The 21,703-nt window shown below is 43.6% G+C and overlaps 1 protein-coding gene across 1 annotated transcript in view; it reads left to right on the top strand.

Annotated features, from left to right (window-relative positions):
• The first annotated feature begins 933 nt into the window (after positions 1–933).
• LRIT2 (leucine rich repeat, Ig-like and transmembrane domains 2) overlaps positions 934–21,703 on the top strand; it is a 56,660-nt gene continuing 35,890 nt past the window's right edge. Inside the window, exons 1-2 of the mRNA XM_069610818.1 lie at positions 934–1,115; positions 1,676–2,457. Coding sequence (XP_069466919.1) covers positions 1,006–1,115; positions 1,676–2,457 — 892 coding nt within the window. The 5' untranslated portion in view covers positions 934–1,005. The remainder of the gene's footprint in view (positions 1,116–1,675; positions 2,458–21,703) is intronic.

A 21,703-nucleotide genomic window follows, 5' to 3' on the forward strand; every position in this document is an offset into this window, starting at 1 on the left:
CTTGTTGGGGCCCTGGGGTACTGTGGCCACTCTCCGCCGCTGCGGGAGGATATCTCCGATGGTGGGCGGGGCCGGCGTCACTGCCTTGCCGGCTCCGCGATGGTGTAAACGCGGGTCCGTGGGTGCGACGGCTCCCGTTGTTGTCGGGGCTCGCAACTCACTTACCGCCTCGTCGCCAGTGTGATGTTCACCTGCCGGATACGGCAGGTGTGACAGATGCGAGGCGAGGGCCTCGCGCAGGGCTCGCGCTGTTGTCGCAGTGCGCGGGGGCGGCGCAGCAAATAAGGACAGGACCACGCTCGTAGCTGCATAAACCCGGACTGGCGTTAAGACGCCAGTTCCGGTGATACCTTTATTTCCACACCCCTCCGTCGTGTGTCACGTGACCCTGCGTCTCGGGACACGTGACACCACACATATTATATAATGCTGCTGTTGTCTCCACATTTGGAAGGCAGATCACTCGTTTTCTTCCAGGTTTCCCACAACACCTACCAATGCGAGTACACCTTAGAGTGCAGGTGAAAATGTTTTAGCGTGGAGGTTATAAAACCCACCGCACTACAGACTCAGTTTAATTAATTATCTTTAGGTATCTGCGGTACAACAGGGCATGCTAACATTGACACAAACAGCATGTCCCCGGAACCAAGGATTCACACACACTAATATGCACATTACATGCACTCGGGGGAACTCCTGCAGTGTCACACCTGGAGAGCACAGAACCTCTAGATGGAGTCTCTTTATTTACGCTCTTAAGAACACTCTGCCATCGTTTTCAGAACTACGTAGCAAGCTATGGGGCTTGGACTTTATTACAGGCATGCATCACTTCCGTTCAGAACGTGGATTCCTTAGGCGGGGCCCAATCCTGTTGTTGTCTTGTCTCGAACACTCAGGCCGAATTGCGTCAAGGAAGATTACAGCTAATAGGATTTAGGATTTGGAACCCTGCTGGCATGTCCTGTGTGAAAGCGTCGCTGTGTCTACTCAAGGAAGAATATGGACCTCATTCAGAACATGTTTCTCCTGAGTTTTGTCCTACTCAAAGCGCACCCTGCCCATTCCTCGTGTGTGACGGGCTGCTCCTGTTCAAATGATACGTTTGGAAGGTAAGGAATGTGCCTAAGCGTGTCCTTGATAGGAGGGAGACTAGAGTAACTGCCGATGTAATATGCTGCCAATATGGCGTACATGTACATGCGTGCAAACGAGTGAATGAATGAACGTCACATACTATGAGCTACATCATATGCGTACGTAAATAAATACATGCTGGCAAAATTATGGGGGAAAAAGCTACATTCACATTTCTTTCCGCTTATCTGGACTGTAATGTGTTCTTTTCTTTGGTTTATGAACAGTAAGTTTATATGTTTTACAGTAATACACTGAAATAACATGTGCTTGCAAGAAATGCTCACCAAGCGTAGATATGGCCAAAGATGTGTGCAATTCAATGTACTGACAGGCAGAAGGGTAGGGGTGAAAGAATAGTGTTAACTTACTGGTGAGGGGTTGACATATTAAAAGCCTTGGTAAACACATACAGTGCACGTTCGAAACAGATATGTCTCGTATTCTTCTACTGAAATATTGCTTGTTGTTTAAAAAATAAAGCTGCCAACTTGGAAGTGTTACTGTATTTTAAACAGATTTATCTTTATGGTAGGAGTTTGCTCTGCATGGCAACGGCTCTCAGCAAGATTCCAGAAAATATCCCCCCAGATATCCGAAAGATCCGAATAGAAAACTGTCACCTGACCGAATTGCCACGAGGGTCTTTCACCGCCATGAGGGCCTTAGAATACCTGTGGCTGAACTTCAACAACATCACTGTCATCCACCTGAAAAGCTTGGAGAACCAGAAGGATCTTGCTGAGCTGAGATTACAAGGGAACAAACTGCGCTCTGTGCCCTGGACCGCCTTCCAAGAGACCCCGGCCTTGAAGATATTGGATCTGAAGCACAACAGACTTGACGTCCTCCCTGAGCATGCGCTCAGGTATCTTGGCAACCTGACCTACTTAGATCTGTCATTCAACCAGCTTACTGTCATCTCGAAAGATGTCTTCTTAAACTGGCCGCTGCACCAGACACCCCACCTGGGAGACAAAAGGGGGGAAACGGCATCCAACGCAGTGCTGGCCTTACACGACAACCCGTGGTTGTGCGACTGTCGCCTCAGAGGCTTCGTCCACTTCGTCCAGTCTGTCAGCCCACCCATCATCCTCATGAACTCCTACTTAACTTGTTCCAGTCCAGACTTCAGGGCTGGCAAGTTCTTCCATGAGGTGGAGTTGAGCACCTGTATGAAGCCAGATACCTCCAGCCCTGTGTCGAACCTGACTGTGCAGTTCGGGGCAAATGTCAGTCTGACCTGCCTGGTGCAAGCAAGTCCTACCCCAACAATCCTGTGGTCCTACCCACTGAAACTTCACAGAACATTTAATGGTAAGATGTGCTGTAAACATACACTGTTTTTAAGGGTTTCAGTTTCAGGGGTTTGAGCAGCACATAACCCTTGTTAACGTATTATGATTTGCAGGCATTGTTAAACGTACGTATTATCTATGCTGAGAACATGGTGCACTGTATATATAATGCAAAGGTTAAACTAAAATGTAAATATTTCCCCCATATATCTAGCAACCTAGTTAAGCAAGGGATCCCAAACCTATCTATCCGTTCCCAGAGGGAGGTTGGGGGGGGGTTGCTTCACCAGAGACCAATTAGTTAATAATTGGTACAAATGGTGCATTTACAGCACACCTTTTTTGCAATTGGTTTTGTAGGCTAATTCAAGAAAAAAATCAAATAGTTGAAAGTCACCAACAGTGCATTTCTCCAACACATTTTCATGATACGTTTTGCCCACAATATGTGACAGTATAAAAACATGTTCACACTGGCTGTGCCTATACATTTCCATGCTGTCTCTTCCAATATATGCAAGCATTCCCATATAAAAACATACTCAAGTTTGTTTTGCACATAATGCCAGTAATGATCCTATAACAAAATATGCCCACACTTGTTCTGCCAATATATGGAAGTGTCCCCACATACTCCAACTGATTTTACCATTAAGAATCCATGCCACAGTAGGAAAACATGTCCAAAAGGACTGCACCAAAATGCTAGACTAGCTACATAATAACAGTTTTCATGCTTGCTTTATCGAAGCTTTGCAATGCAAAATGTCATGGCAAAGTAAGAAATGGCTAGGCTGGCTACACCAAATGCCATTCCAGTCATGTAATAACACTTATCATGCTTGCATTATCAAAGATGCCTTAAACCAAAATGTCATGTTACAATAAGAAATGGCAAGTCTAGCTGCACCACAATGCCAGTCTAGCAATACAATAACACGTATAAAGCTTACTTTATCAAACATGCCTGATACAAAATAAAATGCCAAAATAAGAAATGGGTAGACTGGCTGCACCAAAATGGCATTCTAGCCACATAATAACACTTATCATGCTTGTTTTTTCAAAGATGTCCAATACTAAATATCATGCCACAGTAAGAACGGGCTAGACTAGCTGCACCAAAATTCCAGTCTAGCCACATAAAAACACTTTTAATGCTATACTTGCTTTATCATAGATGCAGAGTAAAAAATGCAATGCCTGCCCCTGGTGCACCAGTGCCTCGCACTGACACATTCTCATATTCATTATTAATGTAAATATGTGTGCGTGTGTGTGTGTGAGGTGCTGGGGCGCATAGAAGGCAGATTATGTGTGCAAGGCACTGCTGCCCCAGGGGACATCCATGGCAATTTTTACTGGGCATCAGTGGCCAGTAAAAAATGCCATGCCAGCCCCCTGCGACACACATTATCAATTGTGTGCATTGAAGGCATTGGGGGCCCAGGCATAACATTATCAACTGGGCTTCTATCATAGGGTGCGCTTTCTCCATTGTCTCAAACCCTGCAAGGTGCCTCGTAGCTTCAGGCCCTGCGGCGGGAGAGTCAGCTTCATGCCAGGCTAACATGCCCCAACCATCGACTCTGCTACCAACTTGTTGGGGTAAGTCCCAGGTATACCAGGGGTCGTCTGGGGTCCATCTGACTCCCAAGGGCCCATTACCCGTACCCAGAATAAACAGAGGACTCCCCCAACGGCAAGTTAGAACTGCAGTTTATCACAAAAAAACAATAGGGATCATGCAAGACTATCAAGATTCTCCAGTACATCTCAACTTTACAATGCATGCTCCCTGGTTTTGTCGTGATCTGTTGTCATTAACTGGGCCCTTCCAAAAAAACCTGTCCCCGTTGCGGATTGGATGCTGAGAGTGGTAACCCATATAGACGCACCTTATAGTGGTTATTCTACTTGTCCTCGCATGTCAGGTGGCTGACCTGCCTCGACCCAAGAATGATCTATTACTTTGTTGCAGAGTAGTGGGCTTACCATTGGTTCATGCCCCTTGCCATCCACCCCTGATGTTCTATCTCATGATTGGCTGGAAGTGGTCTCCTCAGGCCGGGGACCGACTCGGTTCTCAGCACCCTTCGAGGCGATGTGAAATGTCTATGTGTCTGAATTGTATCTGGTAGTGTACCACCTTTGACTATTTGAGTGTGTCTCCACATTGCAATACTTGTTTCACTTCGTTTGGGTTGCTGGGATCAGCTCTCCTTCCCACCATGGGTGAATGCCCATTGTCTAGGTTCGGCTGCATCACATGCTTGTAGACCACACAATTGAGTTCTTGGGTCTGAATTTGAGTATTTATTCAATTTTCCTCCAGCAGGTCCCTTGTCGTCTAGGGTTTGGAATTTTACCGTTTATCTTATTATGTTCCTGGGGGTGTGGAGGGGTATTCCTGGGACCCTCTTTTCAGAGGCATAATAAAATATTACAAGCAGGATGAAGGAGAAACAATGTTACCCGCACCAGAATTGAATAAATCAAAGAACCAGCCTGCAGTGATGGTTGTGCTAGTGGGTGGAAGACAGGCATATTTCAAGGAGACCAACTCCGGAGTGGTCTTCCTGGTGTGGGGCATTGTACACTCAGACCATACAAAACAGATGTGCTACTAATTTGTACATTCTCGGAGGGACGGTGGGATGACTCGGACAGGGGATTTTGGAATCATTGTCCACTGGTCTCTCTCATGTATGCAGAGTGTGATAGAGTAGCACCCATTGAATTATTAGAACACATGGTTATATACCCGAATATATGAATATCTGTGCAGGGCTGAATATGATGTCATCAACCAGGGACACATGTGAGGAGTTTAGGCAAAGCATGCAGGGTCTCCACACACATAACCCGTGAACGTAACTACACAAGGGATGTCACTGGAAGGTACACACGCTGCTATATAGAATAAAACATAACTAATTGTTCACCAATTCTGATTTATGAAGCCTGGGGATGTGTTTCATGCACTCCAATCTACAGACCGACAACCATCCTTTCCATTCCATATAACGCTTGCACAACCTATATTGTATACATTGGCTGAGCTAAGCTGTTGTGTATTGGAAATTCTCTTTGAACATAAATACTCCACAAGGTAAATGTGTAATAAAGGAATTGGCAAATTTGCAGAAGTACTGTTGAAAGCAGGTGGCAAATTTCGCAGGAAATCCACCTTTGCCCATTTCCCTATGTGTTATTCGTTCCTTCGATTTCCACACCTTTCACAGTACACATTCGATTTAAACACCTAAACCCCACTCAATTCACAATATTGGAAAGTATTTGCACAGGCACGTGATGTGTGCTTAGATATTGTGGGTGTGCAGTGTCGGTTTTGACATATAATATCCAGTTTGTAAACAGAAGTAGCGGAAGTAAAATATATATATTTCTCAAGTTCGCTTCACCGCCATTAGTGTCACTCACCACTAGTGGCAAGCATTGTTATTTCAGACACTGTTGCTTTTATGATGATGGGCACAGGATGAGGAGTCAAGTTGCCTCCAGACAGTGAGGAAGTGGATTGTTTTTTCACTGTGGCTATATCAGGTGAGCAGTTAGTGGGAGGGGAACCATAAAAATGTCAGTCATTGCACAACTTCGATACATGTTTTCACAGCAAATCTAAATATTGGAACATTGATGCAGTCTAGCAGTTTGTTGCATTTGATAGGTTTGTGTTTTCTGGATTAGATCAAAAAGAAAACAACTGCGTGTAGAAACCTTTGTGTAATTGCCCGGCAAATACTCAAAATCAAACACATCAAATCACCAACATGTCTAAAGGACTTTAGTGTGTGTGGTACATTTAGATGGTTGAGGGTCTGAACTCAGCAAACAAAAGGCAGATGTTGCGAGCGGCAGCCATGAAGGCAGCCATGAAGGCCACCCACTCTCTTCCACACCCCAGCAAGGTTGTTTTTTGCCTCCTTCCACTTTCCCCTTGATCGTTTCAGGACGACCCGCTCGCTCTTACTCCTGTTTCTGTGAAGCCCCTCTGCCATGCTCACCCTTTCTCGCCATTTACCTTTACCGACTATGGCAGCCTCTTCTGGCTTCCTTCCCTACCTAAATTAACAGATTTACACCACTATGCCAACATGACATATCCTGGTGTACGTCAAATATTTGGGGAAGAAAGATGCAGAGGTAGGGGAGTAGTCAGAAACCTCTGCTCTGCACCCCACCATACTTGTATTTTGAAAAAGCAACAGTAATACTTACTGTTGTATCCGCTTCACGTCCCGCATGTGCAGTGACGTGAGGCACACTAGTAATAAAGGGCCTGACCTGCCGGAAAGGCAGAAACTGCCCAGCGCAGGGAACCACGTGTGGGGCATGTGGCCACAAGGACCACTACGCACATGTCTGTAGATCCTCATGGCAGCTTCAATGCCCAAAACCACAACTGAAACAAGCTAAATCCTTCTCCAAGAAAAATAAGCAAGCGGATACTGCATCACATAGCGGCTGAGAACTCGTCGACAGACGGATCTGGAGATGACAATGGTTACACAGTGATGGATTTGGGGACTGGGAGAACGAGGAGGAGGAGCAAGGTTGGTCTGATTTCAGCACATAATCACAGAAGCACGGAGCCGAGAAAGAAACAGAGGAGACACAAATGCCTTGTGTCCATACAGGGCCACGAGACACACATAACGATAGACACCGGAGCATCAGTAAATGTCATGCCATCGACAATGTTCTGGACACTACGTCCTCGACCTGACCTCAAGTCAATGAAACACTTGTGTTCGCATAGGGAAGCAAGACACCACTACCAGTGGAAGGACGCTTCAGAACGGAACTAAGCAGAGGCGAGACAGTCTTCAAATCAAAGATATATGTCCTCAATGCTGGAATCGAATGCCTGTGCCTTAGTGGGGATGCAGCGGAAGACCTACGGCTGATCAGGTTAATCTGCGATGTCACAGACTCAATGGACGTCACCAACCTCCCAGAGAAGCACGCAGGCCACCTCAAAGGCATCATATTTTTAAAGGCATCACCTCTTGCTCCTCGTATTACAAATCATTAGATGGTTCACTCCTGGCTCCCCCTTATCAGCTGCCTCTCCCCAGAGCTTCTCCTGGGCCTCTAAAGGACCACACTAATCAGCAAAGTTCTGATGGATTTATGTGTTCTATTTTATGGGCAACTGGCACTTCAAAAGGGATGGCCATTATTCTGGGGAGCGTTCATGCCTAAATCTAGGCCGGGCCTTTTGGCAGCTCAAGACTTTTGCCCCAGCTCCCATGAGTTTGTCATTCGGTACCGGCGCAGTGCTCGGCCATTCACATTCCTTTCCGATTTCACAGGCCCATAGCTCGATTCAATCACATTTCTGAAGGCATCTGTGTTCGGTTTCACTGCTGGGGCCTGGGATGAGAAGGTCATTCAAAACTCGTTACCAGACTATGCTGTTACTTTCAAGAGGGCCTGCAACCTACAAGGCCTCAATTCCAATATGGCGGAGCATCAGTATTTCTCTCGTCTGTGACCGGGCCTACGTTAACATACTTGTACACTATATTTTACCTAGTGTACTTCAGTGGTGCTCGTGCCCTCTACCTGGGCCTACGTATACACTCATGACTGCTACAAAGCAATTATGGTTTTTATTATCACTTCACACGTTCAACCCCCCTGTAGCTGCGCATGCAGGGACGTCATCTGGGGTACCACCAGGGGTCGCAGCCGCTACCCCTATGTTCTCCCTTGCAAACTTTGCAATCTCCCTTGCTACCCATGTAAAAAAAAAAGTTTTATGTAGTTGTTTTTTAATGAGTTATATATAATGTAATGAATTATGATTGTAAATAAGATCTATTTCTTTGTTAATTGCGAAAAGTTTATTTATAATCTGTAACACATTGAATAAATAAATTAAGTTATTTAAAAAAAATAGAAGCTCCTGGAGTAGCAGGGGCACGCAACAGTCTTCACTCATCAGGGTGAAGGCTGGGCCGGGGCTTGCAGTGTAAGAAGGAAGCGCTCAGTAGGGGTTGGAGCTGACCATGACATGCAACACTTGTCACATGCCACATTCAGCTCCAACTCCTTCTCCTCTGGCTTCCTTGCGGCTCATGTACAGGAACCAGGAAGCTCTCCCAGCTTCCTAGTTCCTGTTTGTGAGTAGCATGGAGGAGCTGAGGATAACCTGGAGTGACGGACCAAAGCTGAAAAAAAGGGTAAGGCCTTTATTGTTTAAATGTGATGTGCATTTTGCATGTGTGAAGTGCGTGTCAGATGTATGTATGTGCTATGGGTCAACGAGTGGTGGGTGAATGAGATTAAATGTGATAGATTGTGTGTTTGAACGTTCTGGGTGGGTGCGTGTGTGCTTGAGTAGATAATGCAGTGAGAGTGGATGTAAGAGAAGGTGTATGAGTGAATGACTGCTGGGTGAATGTGTATGAGTGAATGACTGCTGGGTGAATGTGTATGAATGTGGTAGTTTGTTTTGGTTTATTATTTGTATAGTGTGTTTCAATGTTCTGGATGGGTACGTGTCTGTGTGGAGAATGCAGTATGAGTGGACGCGTGAGAAGGTATATGGATCAGTGATGGTTGCTGAATGAGTAGAAATGTGATAGTGTGTTTTTGAATGTTCTGGGTGGGTGCGTTCCTGTGTGGAGAATGCAGTGCAAGTGGACGTGAGAGGTTTATGGGTGAGTGAATGGTGGGTGAGTGAGTGAAAAGGAATGTGAGTGTGTGTGTAAGGCCCTGGGAGACTGGGGATCACTAGAGCATTTATGACAAATCCTTTATTTGCATGTTTTACTGGTATTTTCAGGCAAAGCCAAGTACATGTGTGTTATTACCATTTTGGTATAGCCAGTATAACCATTTCTTACTGTGGCATGCCATTTATTACTCGTTATCTTTGATAAAGCAATCATGATAAGTAGTATTACATCACTAGACAGTCGTTTTGGTGTAGCAGCCTGTGTATTTCTTATTGTAGCCTGACATATTATTTACTTAGCATCTATGATGAAGCAAGAATGATTTGTTCTTGTTGGTCTAGTTTGGTTTACATTCGAACCAGTTTAGACATTTTTTCTTATTGTGACATGTCACTTTTAATGGCCAAACCAACAGAAGTATTTTTATCCATAGGAGGACGGGCATATATTGGCAGATCCAGCTTCGTGCCTAGTGCCAGTAATGATACCATAAAAAACATCTCAAAGAAAACATGAGTATGCTCTTAAATGGGAATATTAACATATGTTAGTGGGCCGGTATGGAAATGTATGGGCACAGCCAGCATGAAAATGTGTTTTATACTGGCATATATTGAAGGGACCGGCATGATAATGCATTGAGAAATGCGCTTGTGCACTTTTGATTATTTGCATCTATTGTATTTTTTTTCCATGAGTTACCCATAAGCATTATAAATACACAATGAATAAAACCGATTGCAAACTGTCTGGCTTTCTACACACATTGTAACAGAAAATGTGCTGTGTAATGCACCATATTAACCCATTATTCAAAACACTTTCTTATGGGAGGGGGAAGAATAACCCTGAACCAGAACCCGTTTTCGTTAGTTCGGGCCCCTTCGCTTTGCTCAGTCGAAATCGCATATTTATTGGCAAATATTTCACCCTCCAATAAGACACTGGTGGCTGGTATATTTTGGGAAGAGGAACCACCCCCTTCTTTCTATGCTAGGTGAAACATTTAAGCTTTGATTAAAAACATATTTACTTCTTTCACTTGGAGTAGTGCATGCTCCTGCAGCGGGACAATCATCATGGACATTGCGCACATGTGGTGGTCTGGGCCGGCCCAGGGTGTGGCGTGCCCTGTGCTGTTTTAAGGAGCTTGGGGGTGCTCTCTGCATGGCTCACCAGGGGGGCCCACATGTTGTGCTACACCACTGATTGGGCTCCGCTCACCCTGAACGCATTCAAGTGTGATGTGAATGGTTGACCAGACCTTGCCTGGTGCAATATTGTTTAAGAAAATAAGCGTTGGACACAGAGTCTCAGAAGTGAGAATGCCATGGAGTGATCCACAACTTCGCACTCAAACTCCTTATTGGAAAGGGCTTTGTCGAATGTTCGTTCATGGGCCGGTTCTTGTGGGGTCACTGAATAGCGATCCTCGCACATAGAGCTCTGAGGTTGCTTGTCACATAACTTATAGATAAATGCACACAGACACATATGGCCTCAGCTTACACCTGCGCAATAGGGTTCTTCTATAGCAGTGGTAGCTAACTCATAGATACATTTACAACCAGGGAATTTTGTTGATACTTAATCCTGGTCAATGATATCATTTTCAGGCCTTACTCATGCAGAATTTTGCTCCTGGGTAAACAGACACACCTCACAGGTCAGTGCTTTTTTTGGTTGTTTAACACATCAAGGCCACAGATAATGAGTACTTCACGTGTCCATTGACCCATAGATGTTTCATACAGTAGCTGTAGCCTGCGTTAGAGGTTTTGGTTACTCTATTACAAGTACTACTTTATGTGTGTTTTATATATAGGCTCCACGTCGAATCTGGAAAATGTAATTTCTCAAATTTGTGATCATGGCTAAATCTCACCTTCCTCTGTGCCTCAGTTCTTACATCTGGCGGAAATGAGAGTGCCTGGAAACGTACGGGTTTAGAAGCATCTGAAGGTCGTGTCGCATTACTTCCCGGGATGTCACTTGGGTGTGGGACCAAATCACATCACTTCCTGTGATGTCATCGAAGGTCAAGGGATGTGTGATGTCACTTCCGCTAGCCCTGCATTTTGGTGAAGTGAGGTCCCTGTGCGCATGTTCGCTTTCTCGTGTATTAATATATTTTCCATAGCCTAAATCATTTGGGTGGGCATGGGAGCTGGATGTGCATCCCAACCCCATGTTAATAAATAAATAATAAAAGAAGCAAGAGATTGGATTGCTGGAGGAGGGGGGTTCAGTTTTAGGAATATTTTCTATGGACTTCAGCACTCCCTTACCCTATATCAGTCCCCATCCAGTGCCTAGCAATTTTTATCTGTTCTTCTCTTATTGCATACTTTAGTTAGATGAAAGCCCTTTCCTCATTAGCATTGGACCCGTTCTTTTTATTTATGAATTTAGAAAGTGCACCAGAACTGGTCATTTGGAGCCTTTGCAACTATCCAGGGGTACTGGAAAAAAAGTGACTGGACTAAGGACAATGGATCACATCAGTGCAGGCTGGTTTGGACAATGAGCAGTTTAGTAAGTTCAGAAATGGTCATGGGGGCGCGACCCTTATCGTCTGGCCTGAGAGGGCGAGACCGGAAGTCTTAAGGCGGTGGCCATGTTGAACCGGAAGAATTATTAATATGCCTTATTTATGCCATCAATAGCGAGAAGGAATGTGCCCCTTCATGAATGGTTTCTTTGTGTAAGGCTGGAAAAACATCCAGAAGGCCGATGGTCAGGTGGCTGTTCCCTTATAAAACTATGGGCCTGAAGCCGGATTGGGTTATTCAGGAAGAAACAGGTTAACGGGTGGCATGCTATAGCAAACTAATAAATCTACTGTCTTTTACTGTCACTGAAATTTAGATGAGAGTTTCATTAATCCGACACTGGTATGATTGAAACACTGTGGCACCACAAGCTAAAATCAAAAAAGATGGCTGCCTAGAGTACTGATATTAGGTCTGCGCTGATCAGTAAATGCTAGCGTGATCCCTGTTCCTTCGACTCTGTACGGATAACGTTGGAAGCTTGGAATAAGATTTATATCAGATTGGGAGTGCATACGATAGTAACAAACCAATATGAAGATTTGTTGGCGTTAGTCTGACAATGGATAGAAGCATAAATAAACTCTGGGAACATGGAGATGTACATATGTTAGGGGATATGTACATAGAAGGCATTTGTATTATGCTGGACACATTGGGTTGGAGGATAAAGAACAGTACTATGTTGCTGTTCCACTACTACTGAGGGCTGCATTTAGGGTCAAATGACAATTCTACCCCACACAGCCTATCCCACATCCTTTTGTATCATATATATCATGGTCAAAAGAGGTGAGGCATTAGATCTCTAAACTAAGTGATCTGATTGAATTACATTCCATCAGGCCTCCATCTGCTCCACATTTGAACTGGGAGGCAAACCTTGGGAAAGCCTAACAGAAGAAACAATGGAGTAATATGCATGAGCTAACTAAGGACCTATGAATAGGAAGTATCATGAAGTTTGTGAACCGGCTATAATACAATCCCACCAGGATCAGCTCAATCCATATTGTGAGAGCAGATTTTATTTTTTATTTTTTTGGTTTAAAGTGCAAACCTAGCCCAAGAGCAGTGGAGCGCTGTACAGAGGCGTCTTTTCACAGTAGTACAGTACTGTTAGGTCTGTTCATCGGTATGTGCATCCATTGGAATTAGTCATTGGTCAGGTGTTGTTGAAAGAGCCATGTTTTGAGAGATTTGTGAAATTGGAGAATTTGGAGAATTGTGGGGGCATTCTGAGCCGACACCGGGATCAAGTTCCAGAGGGTGGGTGCATGACAAGAGAAGGATTGGTTGCAGGTCCTCTCTGCGTACGAGTTCTGATTCAAGCCGGTTGGACGATTTGCTGTGCGAGGAGCATGTGCCACCAGATATGTGGAGCTTAGCTGCCAGGTACGCTAATATGCTACTCACGACTGCTTATTAGATGATGCATGCAGTCTTGAACAGTATCCTGGCTTGGAGTGGAACCCAATGTAGTTTGCGTAGGATGGGGGCAATTTGGTCAAATGTCCATGCTCCCGTAATAAGACATGCTGCAGCATTGTGGACTGTTTTTACGGGAGCCAGGTGAGCAGCTGGGAGCTCTGACAGGAGAGCATTTCCTCAATCGATGTGCAAGACCACAATGGCCTGCACTACGGTCTGGAAGTCATGCAGGGGGATGAAGGGTTTGATTTTTCAAAGGGTAGAGATTCTGAGCCAGGCTATTTGGGCCACCTTGGCTATGTGTTTCTGGAAGGACATGCTGCTGTCAATGGTGACGCCTAAGGAGTTTGCTTGCTGAGCTTGAGAGTTGTGGATCAAATCCTTCTAGGCGCATATCATTGAGCCATTGTTGGGCAGTTATTTTTTAGTGGATAGACCGGTGAGGATAAATTCTTTTTTGGATGGGTTTAGTTTGAGGTAGGACGTCGACATCCAGGACTGGATGATGACTCGGTAATCATGGAGACGAATGATGTCCTTTGAGCTATTTCCTCTCATGTACATCCGACTATCATCTGCGTATTGGTGGATGGCTATATTGTGATATTTTAGGAGAGTACCCAGAGGCTCCATGTAAAGGTTAAAAAGGATGGAGCCTTGGGGAACTCTGCAGGAGACTTGAAGTCAGTTAGAATGCAACAAGTACACCTGCACAGCACGGTGTCTGCCTGAGTAGTAGGAGGTAAACAAATACAGGACAGTGCCAGAGAATCCCTTCCTGTCAACAAGGAGGGAGAGAAGGATGTGGTAGTCGATGGTGTTGAATGAAACCGAGAGGTCAAGGAGGACCTAGCCCAAGAGAAGTGGAGCGCTGTACAGAGGCATAATTTCACAGTAGCGCAGTACTGTTAGGTATGTGCATCGTCGGTATGTGCATCCATTAGAATTAGTCCTTGGTCAGGTGTTGTTGAAAGAGCCATGTTTTGAGAGATTTGTGAAATTGGAGAATTGTGGGGGCATTCCGAGCCGACACCAGGATCGGGTTCCAGCTGAGAGTTCCATTCGAGAGGTCAAGGAGGATGAAGGGGGTATGAGTCGCCCTTATCCATGATTTGGAGAGCATCTTCCACCACCTGGATGTTGGCTGTCTCAATGCTACTCTTGGGTGGAATCCTGACTGATAGACATTGAGGAGGTGGAGTTCTTCGATTCTGGTCAGTGGTTGTATAGCAACTACTTTTCCCAAGATTTCGCCAATAAACGGAAGATTCGTAATGGGCCTGTAGTTGGCCAGGTCACCTGGATCTAGAGTTCTTTTTTTTTTAAAGAGGTCGTATGAGACCTGTTTTGAGGTTTTTCGGGAATTAGCCTTCTGTAAAGGAGGCTTTTATGATGTCGAGGAGCACATTAAGTACTGGGCCCCTCAATTGTTTAATAATGGAGGCTGAAATTATTTCATCAGAGTAAGAAGCAGGTCTGAGCGAGGCAATAATTTCTAGGAGTTGCGAGGGAAGGAAAGGATAGAATTCGGTCCGGAAGGGCAGTGAGCATGCTAGGGTACATGGGATGCTTATGCTGTGTGGGGTTGATTTGATGGGGTCTGAGATTTGGCTATTTTCTAAATCAAAAATGTGTTGTTTTTTTTGCATTTTTCCTGAGTTTCTGGTACCTCAGGGTCGGGTGAAGTTTGGTACAATGTTTTATTACTTCAAAGAGGGCTTTGCTTCTGTTAGAGGCTGCCTGGTGCAATAGTAAGCAGACTTGGCCTCTGTAATCTGAATACTACAGTTTGCGCTGAGAGATTTGAGGCTGTTGATGTCACCTGATTTGTCATTTTGTGTCACCGTTTCCGTTGGCTCTTATTGAGCGTTTGTTGGAGGCTAGCCTCGATGGTGTACCATGGGGCATATGGTTTGGCCTTAGCCTGGCTGCCCGAGATGTAATGATTTAGACAGATTGAAAATGTGTCCTGTGGTCCTGTGCTGTACTTACTGGTTTTTGGGAACATGTTTGCAGTAAGCTTTCTGAAATCTCTGGTGTTCAATAGAGAGGTCCATATTGTATTGTCTGTTTTGGTGCCCTGGACAAAGTACCAATTGTGAAGCAGAGATTCCTACTTCATAAGATATGCATCGTGAAAATATGGAAGCAATGCATTTCTCCATACTTGGAAGTATGGTTATAGGACTTAACATTAACGAAAAAACTATAAAATGTTACTACTGTTGACTAGCCACTCTAAGGTCATTTGGGAGCATTATAGACATGATGTAATGTCCCTTGTGTGAGAAATGTGCATAGTGTCACTCCTATGTGATGCCTGTGCCCAAAGCAGGTCATGAGTCTTTTCAGCAGAATATGCCAGTACTGCCCTACTTTCATGCTGTTAGCTCAGTGCCCAAAACAGGACAGCAGTTTCCTGTTAAACAGATTTGCATGGTGCCCAACAACATACACCAGGATTTCCACTGCGAAACACAGCCTCATATTACCCATGCCCAACACATTATACCAGAATGTTTTTCACGATGCCTGCACACACATACACAAACATAAGTGCACACCCACAAATACACCCCCACACATACACCCCAAAACCAACACACACATTCACAATCACACAATTTACTCACCCATTCACACTTTTTTGTACACTTCACTTCTATCTGCCTAGTCTCTCAGCTCTGCTTAAGCATCTCTTCTGCCTGTGGCTTGGACATAAAGCAGACAGAGAACTTGTTTGACAGTTTCCCTCACTAAGCCCTACCTCTGTGCAGCCTGAGGTTTACACGAGGAGAGCATCAAATGTATGACATCCTGGCCTCCCATCAGCCAAGATCCCTTGCACCGCTCATTAATTACAAGGGTAGAGGACTTTCAGGCCTTCATGTGGGATGGGGAATCCTATGTTGGCCAGTAGGCCCCCTGCTGTCGCAGGAAGGAGGCGAGTCTCAAGTATTGGGATTGCTGCACATGATAAGAGAATATTGAGGGATGGCCTGTGCATAGTGGGTGGAGCCATGTCCCAACTCTCATTATGAACTAGCCACCACTGCATTAGACAACCCCTGTATCATTTAATGTAAGCTAATTGATTTTCTATCAGTTTAAGTGTAATTACATTGGGAGGCCTGCACTTAATTCCTTCAGCGCCTTTGGGCTACATACAGATTAAAAAGTAATATAATATAAAATAAAACCAACATTGCTGAAACCTTAACACACCCTCTTATTTGGATTTTTATTAATCTGTTAATGTGTTAATAGTATAATAGTATTCTTGTGTTTTGTTTGAACCTTTCTCTTGTACGTTTATTTGTTTGTACTTCAAATGTGAAGGTTAGTTGTTCGTTGGTGTGAAAAGTGGCATGAAGATTGTATTAAGAGAATATGTTTATTTGAGGTAGTTACTTTAGTAATTGAGGTTGTTGATTTAGTACATTTTAAGGTGAATAATGTTACTATTTAGTGAAAGGTTGTGTTTTGTAATTTTACAATTAATGTTATGCTTGCAATGTCTGTTGGGTTGTTGGTGATTAATGTTTTAAAAATACATATGTGCTTATGCTAGTTTTTACTTTTTATTTGAGAATTAGAGTTAAGGTTCAAACATTGTTTGTCTTATGTTATACTGGACAAGCAAAATGTACCCGTTCTCCGCACAGGTTCTGTAGACAGACATGATGACATTCATGAATTGTTGCAAATCAATGATCCTGTAGGTCGCTGTTCTGAGTCGATTATCGCTTGATGTGCTTTGCACTGTGCAGCAAACTGTAATGAGAATGGGCGTGTGTGGATTTCTGACATACCCTGGAGCAGACGTTGAGGGGAGGGGAGAATTGACTTGCTGCAGCATAAGGGGACATTCTGTGCGCTCACCCTGGCGTGGCGCAGTGTGTTGTGGTGCATTGGAGTGCAGATATCTCAGAAATTGTCTGTCCTAGGGCCTTGAAACGTGGTTTTCAAGGTTTCATTCCTCTTGTTGAGGCACTTAAAATGAGCCTTGTCTGGTCCTTCCGCGACCACATTGATGTTTCTCCAATTCCAGGCAACCATCTCATGTGTGAAGGGGCTGAAATCGGGAAAAGGGATGGGGTGTCCACATGTTATGTAGCCAGTAATGTCCGGAAGGCCCTAACATGTAACGATGCAAAATATGGTGCAGATTGGTGGAACGGTGAGGAGCACATTTACAGATTTTCTGATTAATACATAGAGAGATAGAGATTTGGTATACAACAACTCATTAAACATTAACATAGTCATTCCCAATGTTGAGAGATTTTAACACTTTATAATAAGTAACCTTAACTCTATTGCCACTGATTTCTTTGTTTAAATAGGAAAATGCATTTAATTCTTCACCTGCATGTTTTAATTGCTTAAAAATATTTACCACTGTTACATTCAATTTGTATGATGATGTCCACATTATATGGTTTATACTCAGTCAAAAAATGAATTGAATGCGTGAATATTTCACTTGATAAAATGGGTCTTACTATACTGTTTGTAGATGTTCATTTGTCTTCTTATGTTTGGTACACCAGCCTGGATTACGTTCTATGCAGCTACTATGAGTAACAATGACCCTTAAGCACAACATTTTTTATATTCTAGCATGAGTATCATCTTTAGATGTTTATTGTGTATTATTCCACAGCTATGAGAACATGTGCATGGAGTAGTCAAGTTCTAACATGGTTTTTCTTGCATTACACCTATGCAACAGGTAACCATTCAGTATTTGCTAATTGCGCAAATTTATACGACAATAATGCATTCAAAGTTAGTAATGTTGTACGGTTGTTACTATTTTACATTTTTATTGTACTACATATGTGAAGTTCAAAGTGGGTTACCAACCTTTGGCCTTGATTCATGGAATTATTTGCACGATAAATCGGGACATTGCGTGCCAAACCACGTGCCAAACCCTGTTTGTAGATTAATGGAATGGACTGCATTTCGTACTTTACGCAGGTTCGGCACGTCTCTGCGAGCGGCCAAGTGCTTTGCATGGGCGTGACCTGCACATAGACCGGAGTGGGAGGTGTAACACACAAAATGGGGAAGAACAAAGGAAAACAATGTAAAAAAAAAGTGTAGGCATTACGAGGGAGACACGCTGGCAGTCCATTGTACGGCCATAGAGTATTCCTGGATCTGTCCGCGCTGCCTCTCTCCAGGGAAATGTCCACACAAAGCACTCAATTTAACCACCACCCGAATTCAGGTGTACAGACACTTGTTCATAGTAATCACTGCACAGAGGTAAGTTTGAATGTTGGATTTAGAGGTGCATGCAGGCAGTCGGTGTTCCGATCGGACTTAGGGGTGTGCGTAATCAATGTAGCTGGGTGCAGGAACAGTTCACGGCGGTACACACGAACCGTGATGTGTACGTTACGTGGTACGCATGTTGATGGGGTGCTGGGAATAGATATGGGGGACTCCATGCACCCCCGACGGGGTGCTTGCCTGGTTGTGGGGGTTCACAGGCTATTTTGTCCAGGGTGCGCAAAGGTTTGTATCGACGGCTGGAATGGCTCTGCGTGTGGGCGTGTCATGGGCGTTCTGGCCGCGACTTGTGCATAGGGTTACTTTGCGTGAACAATTCCATGAATACGCATAGCATGCAGATTTTCTCCTGCACAACAGGGCACTCAGAGTTGTTCTATTGGCGTGCAGGCTTTGTGGGAACTATGCAGCCTTTTGCATGAATCGGTCCATTTTAGATCCAAACGTATATTTTTGTTTTATTGATGACATTTTTAAGGAATGATCCTTTCTGTTGGTGATGTGCAACAGAAATGTGGAGGGTTTTGTTGTGTGGTGTTTTTAGAATATGTTGTCCAAAGCTTGATATTTGTATGTGTGCACATGTTTTTGAAAGGTGTGCATGTGAATCAATGGTTGGTTATTATATTTGTCTGAAAGTGAGTAAAAGCAAATGTGTGTAGCCCATCTGCTATGTGTGTGCTTTTAATTTTTCTGCATAAATTGTGCTTCTGAGAAGTTAGAAGCGTGCTCCGCGGTGGTGTTATGCATGCATGGTATTTGTTGTATGAGATATTTATTTTAGGATTCATTTTACTTCCTTCTTATGGGTGGTTTGTTGTAATGTATGCTCGTCCATTAGTTGTGTCCTTTTGACTGGACATTGTGCAGCAGATTTTTGCATTCATTTCACTCCTGAGACCATGTTGCTATGTCGCTGTGATTTTTCTGGTTATGTAATGGTGTGTGTTTTTGTCTACTTTTTGTATGCTATTTCCCATTCTCAGAGATTTGATGTTTCTAGACTTATATTCCTCATTTTGTTGTAATTCTCAGACAGTAGTGTGCATGACCAAATAGGACTCTGTGTGTATTAGGGACTGTGTCTGTTTTTGTGTATTTTACTAAATATTTTCCATTTTGCAGAATATTTTTTATTTTTTTTATTTTGATATGTCCATTTGCCCCTTCTGAGCATAAATGATGGCCCTACTGGGTGTTTGGTATGGAAGGTCATCTTGTGCGTCTTGTGGAATATTTTTCAAACCATGATACATTTCTCATACCACTTTGTCCCTCCAGTTGTACTGAGCTTTGACAGTGGTGTTATATGGTGTTTGGTTTGTCATCTTATTGTGTCCTGTCAGTGGAATATGTTAATTTTGCAGTATAATTTTCATTTCATGTTGTCCCTACAAACTTCCTGCACATGGCTTAATGGGGTCTGTGTTTTGGGAATTGGGAGGTATGAATATCTTTTTCATTCAGTTTTACCCCTCTGAAACTACTGTGCATGACTGTGTGTGTGTGTGCGCGTGTGTGTGTATTTGTGCGTGTTGGGGTCTGCATCTGTCTTCGTGTGTTTTGCAAAATATAATTCATTTCACAGAGTGCTTTTGACTTTATTTTGTCCCTCCAACCCTGGTAAGCCTGTGTGTATTGTGCCTCTTCTGCCTGTTTCTGTGTATTTTGAAAAATATTTTCAGTTTGTGGTATATATTTCTCACTAAATTAACCTAGGGAATCCCACCCTAATCACTACCAAATGATATCTGTACCTTATGGTGGGAGTTGTGTACACAAAATACTAGAAGAGGTAGAAAGAATCTATCAGCAGTTAGACTGCAAAATCAAATTTATCTCGAAAATAGATTCACAATTTTATAAAGATTCAAATATAAAAACACTTTAAATATAGAAAAATACAATACATACATAAATAAAAAAGACCAACAGAACCCATACATTAGTCTTCGTGACAGAAAAACCTTAATAGAAGGCTTAGTATACAATGATTTCACTTAATATACAGAACATCATCCAAGTAGTGGTATTCTAATGATCAAAATGTATGTGTGTTCATATAGAGAAAGTCTGCTTCTGCTAGGCTTTCAAACTCAACATGTTTCAGTCCTCAGAGGTTATTTTGGGACATTCTTCAGGACGGGTGTCACGTTGTTTAAGATTCTCATAAAAGCAGATAAGTCTTTGCAATTAAAGTCTTAATCTTGTTACTGATTGGCGTAACTGCTGATAGAAGAAATAAAACAAATCAGGAAAAAGTACTTAATACTACAATTCCTATACCATAATTCTATTGGCAAGCTGTAAGCAAAGTCTAGCAATTACCTTCTTCAGCACGTGAATTGAATCCTTAAAGGAAAATCCAAATCCTCAATTAATCAGGAAGTGGCCAATATCCAAAAATGGATTCCTCGTTGCACCTGTAGATAAGTATATTAATTATAATCCCAGACTCAATGTTTTGACTCAGAAACTTACAGGAACAGTCTCTGTAGCTAACTCCTCTGCATAATTACATTCATGGTGGTTGTCATCGTTAGGGTCCCAATTTTAGGTATCTCGCAGTATCTCAATAGGTTAGGATGGCAACCAAGATTGCCTTCAGCAAATTAAACATACCTATTGGAAAAAGCAACAACAAAAAGTTTCTTTTAATCATACAGACAGGGTAAAATAATGATTATCGTCATGCACCCAGACGCATGGATGGTATGGCAGCGGTATTGGTGGAGGGGCCATTAGATGTTCCAGCACGTGTACTGCTATCCTTTGGGTGCCGGTCTAGTCTTTTCTGCGTTTTCGCTTGCAATCGCCAACAGCTGGAAAGTATTTACTTCTGGCTTTCCGGACGGTCGGTGCGTTGCAACGTCTAAGCCCCTCCTCACTACTTTGTTGCTCTACGCTGTGTATCTTCTCTTCTCCCTGTGCAGTATTCTGTCTCTCCCTCTTGTTTACCTTTTCTATGCTTTCCGCCCTTTAGCGGAACCGGACCCTCGATCTACCTTTTCAGGGCATCATTCCTCTTCCCTCTTTCTCCACGAATTTTCGCACGCTTACGCGTTACTTCCCTAGGAATCATTGCTCGCTTCCTTCCTCTTACCTGGATTCCCTTTTCCTTCAGCCCTCCCATGAGTGCTGTCTGAGTGGCTTCCTTCTGCATCTTCCGGACATCATTCCAACTGCCTACTCCATTCACGCGGACGTGCCTGCCATCCATTCAAGAAGGTTTTTTTTACGCCTGTGGCTTTTTCCCCTATTGCCTGTC

Source organism: Ambystoma mexicanum, chromosome 8, assembly GCF_040938575.1.
Source record: "Ambystoma mexicanum isolate Mex_15411 chromosome 8, UKY_AmexF1_1, whole genome shotgun sequence".
Classification (NCBI taxonomy): domain Eukaryota; kingdom Metazoa; phylum Chordata; class Amphibia; order Caudata; family Ambystomatidae; genus Ambystoma; species Ambystoma mexicanum.